This window comes from Protopterus annectens, chromosome 1.part2 (assembly GCF_019279795.1).
Source record: "Protopterus annectens isolate FY-2018-M chromosome 1.part2, PAN1.0, whole genome shotgun sequence".
Classification (NCBI taxonomy): Eukaryota; Metazoa; Chordata; order Ceratodontiformes; family Protopteridae; genus Protopterus; species Protopterus annectens.
This window is the reverse complement of record NC_056727.1, coordinates 363,764,818-363,788,041: the sequence shown is the minus strand read 5'-3', so window position 1 is coordinate 363,788,041 and position 23,224 is coordinate 363,764,818. Positions and strand designations below refer to the sequence as shown.

At 42.6% G+C, this 23,224-nt stretch overlaps 1 protein-coding gene across 1 annotated transcript in view; it reads right to left on the bottom strand.

Annotated features, from left to right (window-relative positions):
• Window positions 1–23,224, bottom strand: part of MCM8 (minichromosome maintenance 8 homologous recombination repair factor) — a 929,462-nt gene that overhangs the window by 822,592 nt on the left and 83,646 nt on the right. Inside the window, exon 6 of the mRNA XM_044056450.1 lies at window positions 19,328–19,431. Coding sequence (XP_043912385.1) covers window positions 19,328–19,431 — 104 coding nt within the window. The remainder of the gene's footprint in view (window positions 1–19,327; window positions 19,432–23,224) is intronic.

Below are 23,224 nucleotides of genomic sequence, written 5' to 3'. Positions count from 1 at the left end.
CCTATCATAGGAAGCAGCTGTTGAAGTGTTAGCATCCTGAATTTTGGGATTACCAAAAAAGTGTTTAGATTAGAGAGGTCCAGGATAGGACGCCAGGAGCTGTCTTTTCTGGGCACTAGGAAAAGTCTTGAATAAAAACCTTGCCCCCTTTCTTCTGCTGGAACAGGTTGAATAGCCCTGATACTTAGAAGAGAGAGAACCTGCTGTTGAGCCTCTGCCCACTGATTTGGGGGTAGGTCTGGCCAACTGTTTGGGGTTGGTAGGGTGTGGAAGTGGAATCTGTATCATTGGGAAACTATATTCAAAACTCATTTGTCCTGGGTAATGAGTTCCCAGTTTTTGCATGCAGGGCGAGCTTTCCTCCTAAGGGAGCAGGCAGCTAGGCAGGGCTTGGAATGGTTGAGGTTAAGTCATTGTGCCATTTTCCCATAGGGGGGTGTCTTACTACTCCCTGCTTTGGAAGTGGGAGCCCCCCACTGCTTAGGCCTGTGCGTAGCCTGAGACTGTAACCTAGGTGGTCTGCTGTTCCTGGGTTTGGACTGAGAAGGCCTGGAAGAGGCTGGAAAGGCATACACCAATTCTTTGAAGGCCAATGCCTACTAAATCTGGGAGGCTGTACTTGCAGGAAATCTTTAACAGTTTGCATAGATTTAGCTTTTTCCTCCATCTTTTTGAGGACATCTTTTGCTTTGTTGCCAAACAGGCGGTCTTCGTTTAAGGGAGCTTCCAGTAATTTAGCTTTAACATGATCTGGCAAGTTTTGCTCCTTAAGCCAAGCATGCCTTCTAAGTACAGACCCAGTGACAGCAGCCCTGCAAGATGCTTCTAAAGAGTCAAAACCACATTGCAAATTATGTTTACCAACTTGTTCTGCAGAATGCATTAAATCCTATAATACTTTGTGTTCAGCACAGTCAGGAATCAACATCATTTTCTGTTTAAGTAGTCTCATAATATGCTGCTCGTATTTTAACATATGAAACTGGCAATTTAAAGCCCTAATAGCCAAAGTAGAAGAAGTATATACCTTCTTACCCCATATGTCCAAGGCTCTAGAATCTCTATCAGAAGGGGTAGGGTTTTTGGCAGCAGTAGCCTTAATGCCCTTTGGTCCTTGGGAAATGGTCTTTGGATCTGCAGTAGAATTCTTGAAGAGGAACTTGTGAGAGTCAGGTACTCTGTAATACCTGTCAGGTTTTCTGGGAGCTGGAGGTAAAGTATCTGGGGAAAGGCTAGATTCCAAGAAAGCATCATCCACAATGTCCAGAACAGGCGGGACAGCTAAAAGCCTGTGTTGAGGGAGGAGTAATAATTTCCTAAGCCTCTTTTTGGAGTCCGAGTAATCCTGGCTTTCCCAGTGGAAATGCTCCCTAAGAGTGTGCAAGGTTTCACCAAAAGAAAAATCTCCTGGAGGGGAGCAGAGGGAATGGAATCCTCTGCATCAGAATCCTCATAGGTTGACAGGGCAAATCCTGCTAATCAGAAGAAACAGAAATATCAGATTCCTGATCAAAAGAATCAGAAGGAAAATCAGTTTTAGGTCTCTTAGAGGGGGAAGGCTGGCTTCCTCTAATTAAGGTAATAAGGTCTTCAGCCAATCTAAGCATTAGCTTTTTTAGGCATATGGACCTGAGCATGCAGTTTGGACGTCTGTTTTCTAGGCGTGGGCAGAGTTTTAGGCCTGGATGAAGAAAATGGCATTGGTTTAAAATGCAAGTCCCTATGCCTGAATACACACTCAGAAGCCGGTGCCTGCACAGCGGCTCTGGACCCAACCAAGGTAGACACATCCGCAGGTTCCATAGTCGAAGAAGCATCTTGCGGCATACCGGACTCTGAATTGGTCTCAGTAGAGGCCTGTGAATCTGAAGTAGAGGGTATCAGGGGCTGCGAAAGCTCCTCACTGAGTACCGGTGAACTGGCGACTAGCTTAACGGAAGCGTCGTCGGCAGTTTTGGACATATGCAGTCTGTCTCTGTCTTCATCCTTACGTTTTTTTCGGAATATTGGTAGTCTGATGGCTTACCGAAGCCATTTCTGGATAGTTATACCGAGTACCAAAATAATTTGCTGCAAATATAGCCCAACAACGAATAGTTCGGGGGTTGAACAAGGCACAAAACCGACAGCGAGGGACGTCGTCATCTGGGCCGAAGCTAGGAATGCAGTACGAATGAAAATCTTGGTATTTGCTTTCCACAAGTAATACAATTGTTAACTTTTACTGACATCGGTTAAGAGCAAGAAAAAGGATCCCCAATGAGGTACTTAGTTCTTTGAAGACTTCTGAAACTGGAAAATGAAAATTTCAGGAGTCGGCTGACCGGCACTTGCGAACTGCTTCTGCTTCGGGTACTGAGTGGCAAGAAAGACTGATGTAATGGTGTCGGCTGCATGTTTTATACCCCTGATGACCTGATGTCATGGAAGAAGAGACAGCATCCAACGCAGGAATCCAAGACTCTGGTATTCAGGCCGGCTGAGGGCTAACTGCAGGCAGATAACCCAAATGTGATGACTGCAACAGTGAAACACGAAGAACATCATTCCTGAGCCCACAGCACTTGCAGAGTCAACATTAGAGTGAACTACATGGAATCCTGCTGTAGAAGCCACAGTATTTGTCATAAGATCTTCCTTGATTCCAGAGTCATTCAGGTCTGTCAGATTCTTCAGTGCTACATCCACTAAGGAGGACTAGAACACTTGGTGAGGCAAACAGCTGACAGACAAAATCCATAATGTGACAGATGATTATCCAACTTGCCCAAAGCCCAAGTCCATTCATCAGGACGAAATGTACTACTGTCTCTGGGGCTTCTGCTGGAATATATAGGTCACCAAAAATATAACCTGGGATGTTTAGTTAGGATACCACTCTGTCGTTCTAGGGCACTTGTAGAGGGTTTATGCCTTCTTAGGAGCTAAGGGAGCAGAATTAAGATGCTTCCAGGCTGCATTGATAGACATCTTATTAATTTTAGTTAATGACAAAGAAATAAAGTTAATAAAAAACAAAAAAGTAACAGTATGCTGCCAACAAACAGTCTTACCTCACATTTACATGTGGACATCTTTAAACATGTGAAAGTTAGTTTAAAAAAAAAAAGCACAGCTTTATATGTGAATGGTGTCAACAGTATGATGCCTTAATACTGCTATGATGAGCATCTGCACTGACTTTTACAAACGGAAGAGCTAACTGGTAACTACTCCAAATACAACATATGGTAGACTATGGTTGTCCCATCCTAGACCTGGTCATTACCAACATGGCGACTGGTGTTCCACACCAGAGGTCAATTCCTCGTTGGTCAGATCAGACCACAAGCTAATCCCGCCCCCACCCCCATTAGGGAAACCACCATAAAAAATTTCTCCAACGCCAACTTCACGCTTCTTAAGACAGAAGTGGCAAACTTCACGACACCCATGCAAATGGACAATAGAGGTACGACTGCCGAATCCTATACAAATGCACTTTGTAAGCACTTACACGAGTGCATGGATCGTGCTATCCCTAAAAGAATCAAGATGCTGCCCTCCAAAAAAAGGAAGCCAATCTGGTGGTCCCCTGCCATAAACAAACTCTACAACAGAAGAAAGAAACTGTTGCAAAAAGAGTAAAATCCCATGACTGGAGGAACTCACTGGTCAGCCTCAGAAAGAAGCGGAGATCCCTCATAAAATCCTCCAAAGCCAGTTACGAAAACAAAATCGCCACTGATTCTAAAGACAGCCAAAAAGCATTCTATAGCTATATCAAGAATCTCAATGGCAACACTCAGATCTGCTCTGAGTTACAGCACAATGGCACCAAATATACAGAATATATATCCTGGCAGATAGGTTTGGTGCTAAGTTTACCCCCCTCTCACCCCCTAAAGGGCTCATCTCTATACCGGAAGAATGCAAAGTTCATGTAATCACGGCTGCACAGGTAAACACCACACTTTCCAAAGCCAAGAACACAGCATCCATGGGACCTGACAAAATCCCAGGCTGCGTTCTACATGAACTACAGAATGAACTGGCACCCCAACTAAACACCATGTTCAATCATAGCCTCACCTCAGGCTTTGTGCCCACTGAATGGAGCACAGCAACGGTTATCCCACTCCACAAATGGGGAGCCACCACGGACCCTGGGAACTACCGCCCCGTTAGCCTAACGAGCCTGGTCTGCAAGGCCATGGAATGTATCATCATGGAACTTATAAACAAAGACACACTGATAATCTCCAAACTCTGGACCCCACCCAGTTTGGGTTTGTAAAAGGCAGATCATGTCTCTTAAACCTGACAGACTTCTTTGAAGCAGTCACCAAGGCCATAGACGAGGGTAAGGTGGTTCACAAAGCCTATCTAGATCTCGCCAAGGCTTTTGACACCATTCCCCACTCTGAAATTATAGATAAACTCACTAAACTAGGTATAAATCCCTATGTCACAAGATGGGTTGCCAACTGGCTCACTAACAGAACCCACACTGTGAAAGTAGCAGACTCCAAATCCGACTTCAGAACAGTGACAAATGGAGTACCAGAGAGTTCAGTCCTGGGTCCTCTCCTGTTTGGTTATCTACTTTTCTGAAGTACAGGCTAACACAGAAGGTCTTTGGCTAACGAAGTTCGCAGATGACTGCAAACTAGGAGCCATAACTGAAACTCCTAACGATGTGGACCCTCCGAGCTACACACTCTAGGGACCTAAACCTTGTCACCACAATAAACAGAACATGCTGGAGGGATAGATTCCTGTCCCAGAGACTTCCCATACTCTGGAACAAACTACCTATCTATGTCAAACAAAGCTCCTCATTAGCACTCCAAGAAAAATCTTGATGATTGGATGGGAAATAGGAAATTCACCCCGGGGATCACCTCTGTGGCTCTGCTCGACAGGGGCACAGGAAAATAATTTTCTTGGGTGGCAAAAGCCAGGGTACCCTTTTGGCTAGGTTTGTATAGGCCCTAGGGCCGATAGCCTAGTACCTACCTATGAACCCAAACACTTTTAATATGATTCAGAAACATTCTGTGCAGAATAGTTTCATTAAGTGTGCACACTGTGTAATGCAAGGCCACCACATTGCACAAGAGTTCGATGTACAATTTCTACTGCAAATTATTTAACCTATTAAATGTCTGGGTTAACTCAAATCATATTATGCTGAAGACATACCTCCCATTCAGTCACCGTCTTTCCTTGACCTAACTGAAACGTGCCAGTGTACTCTCCAGATGCTGTATCTGGAGGAGGTTACATTATAGTTTTAGTCACAATGCTAAACACTACATATAGACTGGGATGTATTGTAGAGCTTTTTACTCTTGTATATTGTAGGGTAAACTTATTTGCACATGCATATTTGTTCAGTCATATACATACACATACACCATAGGCAACCCTTAGGAGGTATAGTAAGCTAGCTATTTAGAACCACATATATTAATGTATACAATCATTCTTCATGGACTTTACGTATGGATATCTACAGTATATGCAAATGGCCTACTACAGGTATTTTTCTCAAAATATTTAGTTAATGCAGAAAAATAGTTTGTTCTGTAATTAAAAGGGTGTGTGCCATGAGATTTTTTCCAGGAATGTGAACAGTTTTACAAGTGTGGTAAAGCATGACAAAATATTTGGATATAAAAAGAAATTTACCTATAACTTTAATTTATTACAAGAAGATGCATTTAAAGGATCTTGAGGATGCAAGGTTGTTAAAAATATGGGTTTGTCAGGGGAAGTTTTTTTCTGTGAGTGCATACCCTATATGTAAAAGTAAAGGAGTAGAGATTTTGATTAGGGAGGGACTCCTGTTGAACTGCTTAAGCAGAGGAGGGATCCAGAGGGCAGCTATACTATTACTAAAGGTCTTTTAGGATGACAAAGAATTACCATTGTTAATTTATATAATCCTCTGGGAAATTACTAAAATAACATGGTTAGTGTTTTATGACGGTGGATCTTCTTCCAAGATGGGGGCAGAAGTTGAGTAAAAGGTCTGGAATACACTTTTCTATATGGATAAAATGCACTTTGGCCCTCATACACTCTTGATCTACAAGTGGAGGAATCTATGACTCGTATATCTGAATTTTATGAAGGATGGCAGGGTGAAGCACAACATGTTAGAACTAGACATCTCGAGGAGTGAGAATCATTCAAGTAGGCCTTGCCAAACCTTTTAAAAGGATATGGCAGTTATCACAGAGGATTAAGCTCGAAGCTGTTAATGAGCTGCTGCCTGTGCTCAGGGTACAGGGTTTGATTCCATCCACCTCCATTTGCCTACTTGATGACTCTGAGCAAGTTATTTAACCAGAAAGTGCTCCCCAGTTGCCCCTGAAAAGTGGCATTTTTGTCTACTAAGCTTATCCAATCAACAAATGAGAAAAAAAGGAATTTACTAGGGTTGCTCTTAAAATTCTGGGCTATAAACTAATATAGTGCCAACAAGAACTCCTGAAGGAACAACATAAGTTAATATATTAAACAGTATTCTGCATATCATATGCAAGTCTTTAAAGAAGAAATTCAAATAGCTGTTGGAATAGAAGGTTAATCAAGCCAAGAAGGCACTGATTATGAAACCTTTGAAGTAACTCCTTCAAATCAGGAATTCTTAACCGAAGACATATCAAACAGTTGAGAGGATGGTCAGCAAGGTAAGGCACCCTGTTACAGATGACCTTAGTGTCACTTCTAAGGAAGTTTTACACACTGAATTACTTTTATCTCCTTATAAATTAAATCTACTAATTTAACTATATTACCTTACATTACGTCTAAATAAGTAATTTGGCCAGGTTCATCCAAAAAGGGGAATTCTCTAGCAAAGCTGGGCTTGTATTCTCCATTTATAAGAGACATTTAAAGGGAATTTATAAGTTATGTACTCACTATAACTTGGCATCTGTTGTCCATTCTCATTCTTCCTCACTAATGGGTTGGGATCCGATCCTCGGAACTGACTCAGCTGCATACATTCAGATCCAGCTCTCGAGCTCCTCCCTCTACCCCTAATGCACTATTCTAGCCGCAGCACCTCAGATCGAGTTTGCTAACTAAACTCCCACTTTATAACAGAGATATAGACATAAGAAAAGTCAGGGCTCACACCTGGAACTGAAGGGTTCTAATACAGTCTAACAGATACTTCTAGGAGTGACAAGCATGGGAGATGGATGGCAGGAAAGGGGAGGAAGAATGAAAATGGACAACACAGATGCCAAGTTATGGCGAGTACAGAACTTATAAAATCTGAGGTAGTCGTTTTCATTCTTCCTCACCAATGAGGTAGTGGTTTTCATTCTTCCTCACCAATGGGACAAAGTACCCAGCTACGTAGCCCTCAGGAGGTCCTCATGGAAGGACATGCCAGAGCACTGTCAAACCAAAAGAAGCTCTTCTTCTGGAGATGATGTCTAATTTCTAATGTGTAACAAAAGTACAAGTCTTTGACCATGTCGCTGCAACACAAATGTCATCAATGGAAGTCCTTGACTAAAAAAACAGATGAAGTAGCCATAGACAGAGTGTAGTGAGCTTGTGGGGGTTGTGGCAAATCTAGTCCTTTCTGAGAATAAGCCAATGAAATGCAATCAGTAATCCATTTAGCTAGTGTAATCTTAGATACTGCCTAACCCAAGTGGTTATGGGAAAAGGATACAAACAGCTGATTGGACTTCCTGAACTGCTTTGTCCTATAAAGATAAAAACATAATTGTCTGTGCACATCAAGGAGATAAAGCATGTATTCTCCCTTCTTCGTAAATTTTGGAAAGAAGACTGGTAAATGTATGGACTGGTCAATGTTACTTTCCATCACCACTTTTGGAAGAAAGGAATGGTTGGTCTGTAGAGACATCCCATCCTTATGAAAAATAATGTAAGGAGGCTTAGCTGATAGAGTCTGGAATTCTTTTTGCTGAAGTGACAGATACTAAGAAGATCATTTTCCAAGAAAGAAACTTCATATTGCATTTGTCTGCCGGTTCAAAGGGTTTCTGAGTTAATCTCTGAAGGACCTCAGTAAGGTCCCAAGGAGGAGAAGGGTCCTTTATTGTGGGTCTGAGGAAAAAGAAGCCCTTCATGAAGGTCATTACACAACCTGGACAAAGCCAGAAAAAAAGGATTAATTTCCGGAATGGAAATTAGAAATCGCTGCCAACTGAAGCTTAATTGTAGAAAAACTAGCTCCTTCTTTAAAAAGAGTTGTTAGAAAGAGAAGAATGGCCAATGTTGGTGCTGAAAAAGGGTCGATATTCAGGTTGGGGGCCCAAACAGAAAATCTTTTCCATTTGCTTCTACAGCCTTTCGTAGTAGAAGCCTTCTGGGAGGCCAAGATAATCTTGGGAATTGGTGAAGAAAGCCTGGACAGTAACTATTACTGGATGTGGGGAAACCATATGGTTAGCTCGAGGGAGTGGAGACTGGGGTGTTGAATTCTGGATGGATGGAACAGGAGATCCTGAGTGGGTTCCAGTATCCATGGAGGATATCTCAAATGAGACCATAGTAAGGGAAACAATACCTGTCGAGGCCAGAAGGGGTCAATGAGGATGACTGAGCTCTTCAGCGTGCTTGCTTTCTGTAAGAACTTTGAAATCAGAGGAAGAGGAGGTCAAATTAAAACAAAGAGTTGGAAGGTCACACTGAAAAAACAATCAGAAAAAAAACTAATTGAAAACTCCAGCCAAGCTAGAACTTCCAATGAGTGACCTCCCAAACCTTCTGTAACAGAGGTACATGGGATATATGCAAATGACCCTTATGAACATCAGGTGTTTCAGCTATATGGCGATTCTGATTGCCCATGACTTTTACATTTGAAGTCGTTTTAATGGGCAATTTCAGGCCAATAAAGCCAAAGGAGGTCAGGCATACAGGAGACCCAGAGGCCAATCGTGAATCAAAGCTTCTCTCAGTGACTCCCTCAGAAGGCCAATCGTGAATCAAAGCATCTCTCGGTGACTCCCTCAGAAGGGGGATCAGAATGAAGTACTTACTGCACTTGCTCTTGAAGGGTGAGATAAACAGGTCACAGCAAGGCTGGCCTCAGCGGCTGAAGATCATATCCGCTACCGACTGGTTGAAAAACCACTTGTGAGGCATCAGAATGGATCTGCTGAGCCGGTCTGCTAGTGCGCTGGTTTTCCTCTGGTTATGCGTTGCAAAGAGAAAATGGTCTGAAGTGATCACACACTCCCAAATCCTCATGGCCTCTCTGCACAGTGGGTAAGATTGGGTTCCTCCATGTTTGTTGCTGTATCAGACTACTGACATGTTGTCTGTTTGGACTGCGATAGTCCCCACAGGGGGAACATCTTGAAATGCTTGCAACACTAGGAGGACTGCCCTCATCTCTAGGATGCTGATATGCAATTTGGTTTCAATGCCCCCCTCCCCAACTCCAGTTGGGAAGCATCTGTGATCACTGTGGCAGTTGTGGGTGGAAGAATGAATGGTTTGCCTAGAAAAAGACTGTAGGGTTGAATCCACCAATGAATATGTCATTTGCAGACTAGAATGAGTCTTATGGGAAATGGTAGTGGCCGATAAAGAATGGACCATTGTACCACCAAGTTCTACTGAAGAATTTGCATAAATAATCGCGTTAGAGGAATCAGAAGTATGGCAGCTGACATTCACCCCAGAGCTTGCAGTGCTAATCTTGCTGGAGGAGAAGGGTGAGAGAAAACAGACCAAACCTGGTGTCTCAAAGATGTGATGCAATGTAGGGGTAAGGGTGCCACCTGAACTTTAGTATTCAAAAGAGTCCCTATGAACTCCAGGGTCTGTACCAGGACTAGATGTGACTTGGCATGGTTTACTGAGATGCCTAAAGTGTTGGAAACCTGGAACAAGTAGTCCCGGTCTTGTAACAGTTGATGCCTGGATGGGGCAGTGAAGAGCCAAACATCGAGATATGGAAACACCTGGAATCCCTTGAGTCTCAAGTAAGCTGGCACAACTGCCATACATTTGATAAACACCCTGGGGGCAGTGGTGAGTCCAAAGGGCAGTGCTCTGAATTGGTAATGATTGGCTCCCAGCTGAAAGTGTAGATGTCTCTTGAATTGCCTGTCTATTTTTATGTGATAGTACACATCCTGGAGATCTATACAGCACATCCAATTGTCCTTGCGCAGAACAGGCAGGATGGACTGAGCTGTGATCATGTGGAACTTCGTCTTCTTTACATACTGGTTCAACTTGTTTAAATCCAAAATGGATCATAGGTCCCCTGTTTTCTTTGGCACTAAAAAGAAGCATGCACTCCAAATCCTATTTATTCAGGTAGGGCCTTCAAGATGACTCTTTTCTGTAGCTAAGTTTCCTCTTTTGGATAGGAAGAGAAGGAAGGGAAAATTATATGTAGTAAAGTCTGGATATGATTCTTAACCTACAAATCGTTTGTGATATCTGTCCCTGCGTCTAGGCACAAAGAGAAATGACCCTCAACTTTTTCCAGAGTTGGACAGTTGGGCAGGGCTTCAGGAGCGCTGATATGGCCTATCAGAAAAAGAATCTCTGAAGCCCTGGTTCTGCGGACTCCTTCTGCCTCTAGGGCAACATCTTCCATTAAAATTTCCTCCTCTGCTTCTGAAGGAATTATAGCCATGTGAATCCTGGAAAAGTCCCTAGGATTTTTGGAACCACATCTACTTACCACCTCATTGGTTTCTAGAGTAGGTTCGTTAAGAGGTGGAAAACTTGATTCATACAGCAGAGAGCGTCTTTCCCTCTTGTTCACTGTGGGTAAGTGTGTCTTTAACTGATGGCCCGAACAAGGAAGTGCCATCAAAGGGGGCACTGATAAAGGATGTCTTGAAGGCCTCTGCAAAACCGCATAGCCACATCCATGCATGTCTCCTTATGGCTATGCCTGAACTGGCTGCTCATGAGGTACCGTCTGCTGCAAAAAAAGATCAGCCTCACTGAAGCATTAGAAATGGACAGCACAGTGGCCAGCTGAGAGGAAATCTTTTTGAAATCCTCAGCAGACATGGACTCCAAGACAATGTTTGATAACTCATTAGTCAAATCTCTCTGCAGCAGAGTGAACTGTGCCAAGTAGTTTAAAGACCTCAGCACGAACATAGCGGAGGTAAACACTTGCTTGGACTCCTTGTTTGGTGAATGGACAGAAGAACTCTGCTCAGCTAGCTCCTTCTTTGTGCCTGCTTCCACCACCACCATAGCATCTAGTGGGACTCCTTTGCTCCAATGGGGTCTATCAGCAGGAGGGGCCAGAAATTTGTCTGGGTGCTTGGAAAAAGGTTTGACAGTGTCTGATTCCTTCCAAGCCCAGCTGGAAACCAAGTCAATCAGTTCATCCACGGGGGGGGCTCACCCAAAATGTAGATGGTCCATTACCAAAAGCCTCCAGAAACACTGTTTCTTCAGGAGAAGGAAATTGGTAAGACCAGCCACCCCTATATGTTTGAGGATATCTCCAAAGCAGATGTCATCAGGTAGGGATCACGGAGAATCCTTCTCCCTCATCAAAATCAGTGTCTTCTGTGACAGACTCCAAGGGTGAATCTGTGTGTCTCCTCTTACACGTCCTCTTTTGAGAAACCTCCTCGGTGGGGTGTTTGGAAGAGATATCAGAAGGGGGGGGATCCTCTACAGGAACTGTATGTCCCTGTAGAATAGGTCTGATAGGCTCAGAACTCAGAATCAAAGATGGGAGATGGGTAGGATCTGAGATAAGAGAGGACAGATCCCTGTGAAGAGAGAAATTCCTCTCTACCACCTTGAATGCCGAAGGACCAGGGGAACCGCTCTCTCCCCCACTCGGAACTGAAGCCTCCAAGGAAGGTAGGTCAGAGCCATTCAAAGATCTGAGCCTCAAGGTGAGAATCGGATCTGAGCTGTCCAGAGCTGAGGCTCTAAGTGGAAGGGATGGATCCGACAAATTTGGAGCTGAACCCTACCCCTCCAACCTGGCTCCAGCCTCTCAGATCCAAGAACAGCTCTGATCCAAGGGTAGCCGAGCAGAACCGGTCAAGGACACTGTCAGAGTCGAAGAAGTTAATGTCCTTAGATCAGATGCTGAACCTCAGGGATCTCATATCCTGGGACTCCGAAAATGGGTCAGATTGGAGAAGGAGAGAGAATGGAGTTACCAGGTACACTCATGGATCCAGGAGGAGACCCCATCTGGATCTGAGCCCTGATAAATTTCTGCATCATCCTATCCACATTCACCTCTGACAAACTCCTAGAAGGTCTGGAAGATGCTGTGGATGAGGGTCTAGAATGTTTCTCCAGAGTCTGAAAAAGTTGCATGGGTAGAGAAGGTGACACACGTTTCAGTGCATACTCTGGCATACGGCTTCTGCTGTTTGAAGTGGATCTCGGATCCAAAAATGAAGTAGATGGCAAGGGTGAAATGACAACAGGAGCATAACCTTTCAGATCCAATGAAGGCTTTCGATCCAAGGACAGCCCAAGAGGGGTCGATCATACAGTGCTAGTAGCAAAGAAAAGTACAGTTTTGTACCTACCATAAATGTAGATGTCCGAGAGGTATGCATCTGCAGTCCTTACAAATGGGTTGTCCTGTCCTCAGGCAGCCCTTCGGTCGGCCGGATTCCAAAGTCTGGGTCTGGCCTCGGCTGATGTCGCACTTCACCCAACGTCATAGCTGCAGTTCTTCGGGTATAAAGGGATCAGCCGACGCCATTTTCCTCAGTGTTTCTTGCCCCAGATGCCAGGTGCCCTCTAGGAAGGCTAAATTTGGATAAATGTAAAAGTTTCCAAATAACAGAGAGCAAATAAAAATAAACATGTATGTACATATATACAAACAAATACACCATAATAGATTCCCCCAGCTAGCTAGAAGATGGGCAAATACCCTAGGAGTACCACAGAGGGGAAGGAGGGAGGGTAATCCTGACTGCAGATGCATACCTCTCGGACATCTACATTTATGGTAGGTACAAAACTGTACTATGTCCTTCAAGGATGCATCTGCAGTCCTTACAAATGGGTAGAATACCATAGCCAAACTGGGGGAGGAGGTAATAATAAGATTATGGTGTAGTTAAGATCCCTTGCAAAACAGCAGTGGCAAAACCTGCTCGGGATCTGGAGTATAAGGGTAGATTATAATGCTTGGCAAATGTATGCACGGAGCTCCAAGTAGCAGCCTCTAAAATGTCTTTGGTAGCCACTCCTCGTAAAAAAGCTGTAGTAGTGGCTGTAGCCCTTGTGGAATGAGGTCTGATGTTTTCTGGAGTTGTCTTCCCATGGTAAGAGTAACAAAATTTAATGCAATTTCCTATCCACTTAGAGATTCTTTGTTTTGAAATTGCTTTTCCTTCCATTCCTGTTGCATATGCTACCAGTAACTGGTCAGTTTTTCTATTGCTCTTGGTTCTGTCCAGGTAGTAGCGCAATTGTCTATGTACATCCAAGGTATGTAATAGCCTTTCTCCCCTGTTCTGTGGGTTGGGGAAGAATGTAGGCAGGTGGATAGCCTGGTTTAAAGATACTCTGGAGACCACCTTTGGCATAAAAGTAGGATTAGTTCTCATGGACACTCTATCTTGATGGAAGATAAGGAAGGGCTGTACTGCCATTAATGCCTGTAATTCAGAAACCCTTCTTGCTGAAGTGATTGCAAGCAGGAAAGCAGTTTTCCATGATAAATACTGTAATTCTGCTGTTGCTGCTGGCTCAAAAGGAGGGAGTGTCAACTTTTCTAGCACAAAGTTCAAGTCCCAAGCGGGCAATGGTGGCTTCCTTGGTGGTTTTACATTTTTAATTCCTCTCAGAAACTGCCTGAGTAGAGGATGCGAGAAGACTGGAGGATCCATGTTGTATTCTGCTGAAATAGCTGATGCATGAATCTTAATGGAAGAATAGGACAGGCCATTGTGGAAAAGTTCTGCCAAGTATTCCAGGATGTTAGCTATGTTTGCCAGTGACACATTTTCTCCTTTTGCTGCACTCCAAATGAGATATCTTTTCCATTTTGCTGAATAAGTTTTCCTTGTTGAGGTCTGCGAGCCTCCAAGATAATGTCCTTAACCCTTTGAGATAAATCTGGGTTATTTTGTCTTATGCAATGTTCCAGGCAGCTAGCTGTAGCGTTTTCAGGTTTGGATGCAGGGTTTTGAAGTTGTTCTGTGTTAGTAGTAAGGGAACTAGGGGCAGAGGCCATATTTGTTCCCGAGACATACTCCTCAGTAATGGGTACCAATGCTGCCTCGGCCAGTCTGGAGCTATCAGGATGATCCTTGGCCGGTCCTCTTTGATCTTCAGTAGCACCTTGTGCATCAAAGGAAGAGGTGGGAATGCATATGCTGTCAGGTTTTTCCAACTGAAAGATAGGGAGTCCACCTTCCAAGCAAGTGGGTGGTATGTACTTGTGCAGAATTTTTTCAATTGGTGGTTGTGTGGGGATGCGAATAAGTCTATTTCTGGTAGTCCCCATTTTCTTGTAATGGATTTGAAGATGTCTGGATGCAGCATCCATTCGTGGGCATCAGTGGTAGTTCTGCTTAGGATGTCTGCTAGTATATTTTCTTTTCCCGGTACAAATATTGCCTGTAGCTGAATGTTGAAGCTCAGGGCCACATTCCAGAGGTCCATTGCCATCCGGCATAGAGGGTATGAATGTGTGCCTCCCTGTTTGTTGATGTACCACATAACTGTGGTGTTGTCCGTCCTTATCAGCAAGTGACCCTGTTGAAGAAACGGTCTGAATGCCTGAATTGCCAGTTTTACTGCCAGCATCTCCTTTTGATTTATGTGTAGGTTCAGCTGGTCTTGAGTCCATAGGCCTTGTATGCACTTGTCCAGCATGTGTGCCCCCCAACCGAGGTCTGAGGCGTCCGTGGTGATAGTCTGGCTTGGTTGAGGGCTGTGGAAGGGCAGTCCCTTGTTCAGTTGACTGGCCTGAGCCCACCATTGGAATTCTTGCTTCAGGCATGGAATTTTTGGAATTTGGGTTTCTAGGCTGTGCTTGTGCTGAGACCATAAATTCCTTAGGTACCATTGCAACTTCCTCATATGTAGTCTGGCATGTGGAATCAATATTATGCAGGATGCCATGTAACCCAGGGCTTGCAGGACTTTCCTTGCTGTTAGCTGGTTCTGCGTTGTTAATGCCATGAAATAGAGAGGAAGGTGCTTCTGTTTTTCTGCTGTGAGGGATGCCATTTGATTTGATGTGTCCAGTTCTGCACCCAAGAAGGTTATCCTTTGGGATGGTATCAGCTTTGACTTTTTTATATTGACTGTGTATCCCAAGGCTTGTAGTAGATGAATGACATTTTTCAAATCTTTTTGTAATTTGTTTTTGTTGTCCGCTTGCAACAGGCAGTCATCCAGGTAAGGGTAAATTTGAATTCCCTGAAGCCTGCAATGAGCAATTACTGATGCCAGGCATTTCGTGAATACTCTGGGCGCAGTAGATAAGCCAAAGGGCAATGCTGAGAATTGATAATGCTCTGATCCTGCAAGAAATCTGAGGTATCTTCTGCAATTTGGTCGTATGGGGACGTGCAGGTATGCCTCCTTGAGATCTAGAGTTACCAGCCAAGACTCCTTGCCCAGCATGGGAAGAAGTTGCTGTAGGGTCAGCATTTTGAATTTTGGAACAATGAGATATGGGTTTAGAGCGGACAGGTCGAGAATAGGTCTCCATTGGTTTTCTTTTCTTGGCACCAGGAAAAGTCTGGAGTAAAATCCTTGCCCTTGTTCCATAGACGGTACCTTTTCTATAGCTCTCATCCTTATTAAGTGGTCTATTTGTTCTAGAGCTTTTGTCTTTTGATTTGGAGGTAGGTTTGGCATTCCTCTCTTCCTTGGTAGAGTATGGAAGCGAAACCTGTAACCTTGGTCTATTGTCTGTAAAATCCATTTGTCTCCTGTGATGTGATGCCAGTTTTCCGAAAATAAGGCTAGTTTGCTGCCTAAGGGTGCTTCTAGTTGTTCCCTGGTAGGCGGTCGCAGAGCCAAGTCACTGTGATTGTCCTGTGGAAGTGGTAGTGGCTGGATCTGTGGCAGTACTTCGCTGGTTGTTAGGCTGCCACTGACGTCCCCTGTAGGCACCTCTGGATTGACCCCTGCCTCTTGGGCGCCTATTCCTGCCTCTCTGTGTTCTGGTGGTGTGTGGAAAGGACCAATTCTTGGAAGGCCAGTTCCTACTAAACTTGGAGGCTGGACCTGTAAGAAATCCTTGACTGTCTGGACAGATTTTGCTTTCTCTTCCACCTTCTTCAGCACCTGCTGTGCAGGGGAGCCAAACAAATTGAGCTTATCCATGGGAGCATCTAGAAGCTTTGATTTAACATGGTCTGGTAAGGACTGCTCTTTTAACCATGCATGCCTTCTGATCACTGTACCAGTCATAGCTGATCTAAAGGAAGCCTCCAGTGCATCATAGCCGCATTTTAAGGAATGATTACTGACCTGCTGAATGTTATGTACCATTTCCTGAAGAGATTTTTTGTCTAATGGTTCAGGCGAGGACAGTTTTTTAGTTAACTGATCTAACATAAATTCCTGATACTGAATCATGTGGAATTGACAGTTTAAGGCCCTAGCCGAAAGAGTAGCAGAAGTGTAAACTTTTTACCCCATCTCTCTAAGGCCCTAGATTCCCTTTCAGAGGGGAGGGGGGTTTTGGCAGAGGTAGCTGCTACTGCCTTGGGTCCCTGAGAAATAGTTTCAGGATCTGCAAAAGGAGCCTTATACAAATGATAATGTGTGTCCGGAACCCTGTAGTACCTGTCGGGCTTAGCAGGGGCCGGAGGAAGTGAATCAGGAGCAGTACAAGCATCATTAAATGCATCATCTACAACAGTAAGTACTGGGGGAATGGCTAAAGGCCTAAGCTGTGGCAAATGCAAAAGGTCTTAAGCCTTTTCCTAGAGTCTGAAAAATCCTGGCCCTGCCATTGAAATTGTTCCCTCATAGCATGCAAGGTTTCCCCAAAGAAAATTCCTCAGGAGGTGAGGCAGAAGGAATGGAGTCTTCTGCATCAGAGTCCTCATAAGGAGAATAAGGGCCCTCTGGAGGGTCTGTATTTTCTGAATCATCAGAGGAGTAATCTGAAGAAACTGGCTCAGGGGCTCTGCTCTAGGCCTCTTCTCTGGAGGTGGGTGAGAGGCCCTGTCAGGGTGAGGTTGGGATCCCTTATCAAAGAAATAAGATCCTCTGCTAGACTAAGCATTTGAGTACTAGAGCTAGGCCTGTGAGAGGGTCTTAGCAGGCACATTTTGGTTGATTTTGCTGCTTTAGCCCTGGCAAAAGCCTTAATCGACATGGATGCAGGGGGCCTAGCAGCTCCACGTGCAGGAGTAGAAATATCTAAAGGAATAGTATCAGATAAATCCTGTGAACCTGCAAGAGCAGGTGGGATTTCAGTAGCAGATTCAGCCATGCTGGATGAGGCCTCGGTAGGAGGCAAGCTTTCGGCCGAAGGAAGGACCGAGGACTCGGTTTCAGCCGAAACCGAGACACTCGCGGTTGACTTAACCGCGGTTTCGGCCGAAACCGCGGACCACGAGTGTCGGTCCTTTTCCTTGCGCTTTTTAGTTAATTGTGAAGTCGGAGTTTCCGATGGCATGTTGTAAGCAAAAGCGGAGCCGAAAAACTCCTCAGCAAATTCCGACCGACGTCTAAGTGTCCGTCGGTTGAAAGAAGCACAGGCTAGACAAGCTGCTACGTCGTGGTCTGGGCCTAAACAAGGTAGGCAGTAAGAGTGGAAATCTTTATGAGGTATTTGTTTCCCACAAGTTAAACAGTTATTCACTTTTTCTGACATCGGCTGAGGCAAGAAAGAGTCCCCAATGGGGTACTTAGCTTTTTAGAAGTCTTCGGTAGTAGTAATCTCTGGTTCTGACCGACCGGCACTTGCGAACAGCTTCTGCTTCGGGCGCCACGCGGCAAGAAAGACTGGGGAAAATGGCGTCGGCTGATACCTTTATACCCGAAGAACTGCAGCTATGACGTTGGGTGAAGTGCGACATCAGCCGAGGCCAGACCCAGACTTTGGAATCCGGCCGACCGAAGGGCTGCCTGAGGACAGGACAACCCATTTGTAAGGACTGCAGATGCATCCTTGAAGGACATCATATTACCCATAAATGGAAACAAAGGTCACTTCCCATGCAGCATGATTTTATGAAACCAGTGAGCTCTTAAATTTATCACTACAGAATTGAATTTTGTAAAATTATATGCTACTGCACACTGGTATTTGATTAACTGCAAAAAAGAAAAGATTTCCCTACCAAATTCTAGTACACTGTTAATGTCTTGTAGCATAGCGTAGTGGTTCCAGCTGGAGAATGTTTAACAGATAAGGAAAATAGGAATAAGTAGGGACATTTAGTCAGCCAGTGTTAGAAAAATAATTTAATTGGGTATCTGGTAAAGGAGGAATAGAGCCATTTTTTGGGAGAATGCACAACAAACAAGGAAGTAGGGATCAGTTCCTCTAAAACGAGATACTTGCATCCCAGGTTATACATGTCAGCTGTACATCTACATCTACATCTTAAGACCAGGAAAATTTCAGTATGGTTGAAGAAGTTAAATGAGAGTCCAGAGGAGTACGGCACACTCTGGTGAAAGTAGAGGCAAAGTAAAGTTGCACCATCAGCTCCAAGACTTGAATTTGTTTTGGAAATCTGAGACCAAGAACTGTTGAACCACATAGCTGTTGATAAAATAATTATCTACTGACACGTTAAACTACCTAATCAGAAAAGCACTGGTAAAAGACTAGTTTTCCACCAGTGGAAGTCCCAGTGATAACAGACTTTGCACTAAATGTTTTTGCGCACTGTTAATAAAGATTTTTTTTTTTAGCTTCTTGTATATTGTTTAGTTAAGGGATGCATTTAAGACTATTCAGCCCTGAAACCTGTGTTTGCACTTTAACATAGCACTACTAGCAAAGTGGTCAATGAACTGAACTGTTTGCTGTACTGAAAACCTGAACTATTGAGTTACTGCTTTATTTTCAGACATGTCTGCACTTTCGTGCTTGTTTGTGTTAAAATCAACCTGCATCACATTCTGGTAAAGAAAGCCACTGTTTTTAAGAAAACTGTGGTATGCCTGTCGCTTGCAATTCCACAGGCTATACTATGATTTTATTTATACTTTGTTGCTTAATGTTCAACAAATAAGCTGTTTAAAAAAGATACTTGGATAAAATCATATTCAAATGGTCTGTGTTGGCACCAGGAAATACAATGTTGTATGCAGTAATTCAAAACACTCAGCAGCAAGGAGGTTTTCCTAACATTATACTCTCAAGTACATATACTTTGCTTACCTTGCATGGATACAAGGTACATTCACAATTGGTGCTTCTTCACTTTGAAGTCCTTCCTGCTCCTGAAGTTCTAATGCATGTCTCTCCAGGTCTTTGGTCAGAACCTGTTCAAGGAGAAAAAAATATGCCCATAACTGCTGCTTGACAAAGCACGTACAGGTCACACACTTTTCCAGGGAGTGAGTTATAAGCCTCTAAAATCTATGTCTGATGCAAATGCTAAGTGAAATATATTTGATTTATCTTCTTTACGTCCATAACAAGATAAAACACAGAGCAAGGGGATTACTTCAAAGCTAGGTGGGGCTACAGGAAGCAAAAGAATAAATGAGACCAACTGGAACTGGATGGGGCTACATCTAGGAAAGAAAAACAATTACCTATTGTTTCAAATGAAACTGACTATATGCCAATGCACTTGCTAAACAGCTATCATTTAGTAATATGATTATTTTTCAGTCTTCTCCGGTTCTTATTCTTTTCTAATGCACATAACTAACTAGCTGATGTTTTGAGAGATGAAACAAGAATATCCTGAACATTCACTCTGTCTCCCTCCTGGGCAACTTAAAATGCTTTTTAATGCATCCCTAACTTTGTAAGCTAGAATCCAGATTCCACCCTAAGAAAGATTAAAATAAGCATTCTGCTTGGCACACAGCTTTGTTTAAGTAGTCTGACTAAGGAATTAATTTAAAAGACCAAAAGCAGCTGAATAGGAAAACCCATAACTTATTTAATAGTCACAAAATAAAAACAATAAAATAACAAGTATCCAGTTACCACTTTTGCCTCTAACCTTGAGACTTCTGCAGACTGAATACATTCAGTATCAGCAAACATTTATATAATACCTAGTCATGTGATTAAAATAGTTTAGTGCTTTAACCCTTTGTGTTTCAGGTAAGCAACAAAACCTTCTCTGCTGTTTAATCCTGGTGGATAACAAGCATTAAGTTTAACTTGTCATAAATATTCTTTCCGCCCTAATTCTTCCTCAGCATCAAACTTATCGTCATACCTTGCAGCATAATCTAATACAATAAATTTGAAATCCATTTTATATTTGGATGACGTATAATGCTTGCTTAAACCATTTTTGTCAGTGCCAGCTGATATTGCATATTTGTGCTCATATAAAGCTCTCTGGTTGTTCTACAACATAAAATGACTGACTGGGCATGCATAGAACTAAATATACAACAAACTTAGATTTGCAAGTAAATCTGTCTCTGATTTTAATCTTGCTGGTAAGTTTACCATTTTCTATCCATATTGTCACGTCTATATAATTTATACTGGTGTCACTAAATTCTAGGGTATATTCTAAAAAAGAACTGTTGATGTGCTTATGAAACTTTTCAAGTGCATCAGTGTTCCCGCTCCACACCAAAAACACATTGTCAATAAAGCGTTTACACAATTAATTATTGAGCTATAGACATAATCCTCAGCTACAACTACTTTGAGTTTAACAACAACATGTACTGCCAAACAAACAGACGAGTTATGCAAATATTTTTATGCATGGTTGGGAAATGACACACATTTTCAACAGCATGCATATAAACAATATTCTCTTGTATAAACGCTTTATTGACAATATTGTTTTGGTGTGGAGAGGGAGCACTGATGCACTTGAAGAGTTTCATAAGCACATCAGCAGTTTAGGTTCTTTTTAGAATATACCATAGAATATAGTGACACCAGTATAAATTATACAGACGTGACAATATCAAAGGAACATGGTAAACTTACCAGCGAGATATACAAAAAAGAAAGAAATATAAATTTATTTTTTAGACTATTCTAGTATGCATCCCACCAGAACTAAGCAAAATATAGTGACGGGGTAGTTAATGAGAGTAAAATAGGCTCCCCAAAGAGGATGTGGACTTTCTGGTTCACTGTACTATAAGACTACGGCAACATTATATATACATCAGCCTTTTCTCTATTCCTGCTCAGCTGCACCTCCCAAATTAAGGAAAGGGCTACACATATCCTTTCTCCAGTCTCAGTTAACATTGCCACACCAAGAGTGAAGGAGCTTAATCATAAAAAATGCACAAATATCAGAATAAAAAATAAACAACCACTTTTTAATTCAAGAATAAGGCCTCACTCTGGTCTCAGCACTGAACCTTCCTGGTGATGATGTGACAATATTAAATTAACTAACATAAAAAAACAAGATTACTTTCATTTTTTTTTTGAAAGTTTCACTTGAAATAAATTTATATTTCATAACATAGTCTGTTAAACATACAAAGCAATAATGAAGATATTCCAATTTCTTTGCAAATGTATTTTAATATACCTTAACTAAGCAAATTTTCAATGTACATTTCCTACCATCTTCTATCCCTTTGCCTTAACAGCCTCTTCTACGGTTTCTAATTGCCCCCTGACAAGTTTTCCCCACCAGCAGAATTACATCTCATACTCACTACCCATCTTCTCCTACCTCAGCTTCACTACAACACAAATTTACACACTACTCACCTTTCCTCAACTTCTCTATGCTTTCTACTTGTACCTCCACACCACCACTTTCTAATTTCTCTTATCTATAAATGAAAAATTGCAATTTGACATTTCAAACCCCACTATGTATGTCAGTTTGTCATTCATTAATACATAATAACAATATTTTACTTACTGTAGTTTCTTTCTGATAGAGCTGCTTTTTACTTATTCTATGCCTGTATTGTATTTTTAATTTTTACAGTTTTCTCTATTGTATAAAACTGCTTATTTCATACCGGGAGCCTTCCTCCCCAGGCCTTCACTGAAAAGGAGTTATTACAAGCCATACTGACTACGCTGATCAACAAAAGCAATAAATAAATAAATATCTTTATAAACAGCTATGGATGAGTCAACTGACATACATATCTCATGTTATTTTTGGTGAAATATTTGAAAATGATAAATGTAACATTTTGCTCACACTGTTGGGCAAAGTCAGTGATCACAAAATCAACACAAATCCCTCATAACTGGAAAAAAATGCCAACAAATATTAACCTTAATCAACGTATGAAATCCCAAGTTTTTGTTTGGTTCTTCTCAAACCTCTGTTTCCCATAAAAAATTAATTTTCTATGCAAAGAAAAGAATTACTGCAGTTAAGTAAAATTCCTGATACCATGCCATGTTATTACTACACTGACTACCCACTACACTGACTGAGTCACTACTGTGCTGCAAACCACACTGAGGTCACAGACGTGCATCTCTGAAGTTGGTATATATAATTCAGGTGGCCTGAGGGAAAAGCCCCCATGTGAGGGGAGGGGGACAAAAGTTCCCCACATAAAATATGCTTTTAAATATTTTATTTAAGTGATGTCCTTATAAAAGCCATGGTGGTGCAGCGGTAGCATTGTCACCTCACAGCAAGAGGTTCTCCCATTCGATTCTCGGCTGGAGCACCTTGTGTGTGGAGTATGCATGTCCTCCCCACAGTTGAGTGGCGTCCGAAAGACATGTGTGAATGGGTGTGCCTTCGTTGAAGGTTGGGCATCGGGCTAGCACCTTGGCACCATAAAAAACCTACTGCCAATCATTAGTGGACCGGAGTTCTGCTGTGGCGACCCCTAACTGGGAAAAATCGAAAGAAGAACATTTAAGTGATGTCCTTGTAGATATGTGTTTTGGTTTGTGTCAGACTAGTTTGGGAAAACAAGCAAGAAAGTTTATGCAGTGTCCTAAAAAAAATGGGAGGAAAACTCACACAGGCAATTATTCCAGAAAACATAACTGCAGGGCTTAATAGAGGTCAAAACAGAAGGGATACTGAGGTATTTAAACCAATAAGATTAGGAGTTCTGCACCAAAACTAGTTAGCGTTGCCACCCCTCCGTTTTTTTTCCAGAGTGCCCGGAAATCAGT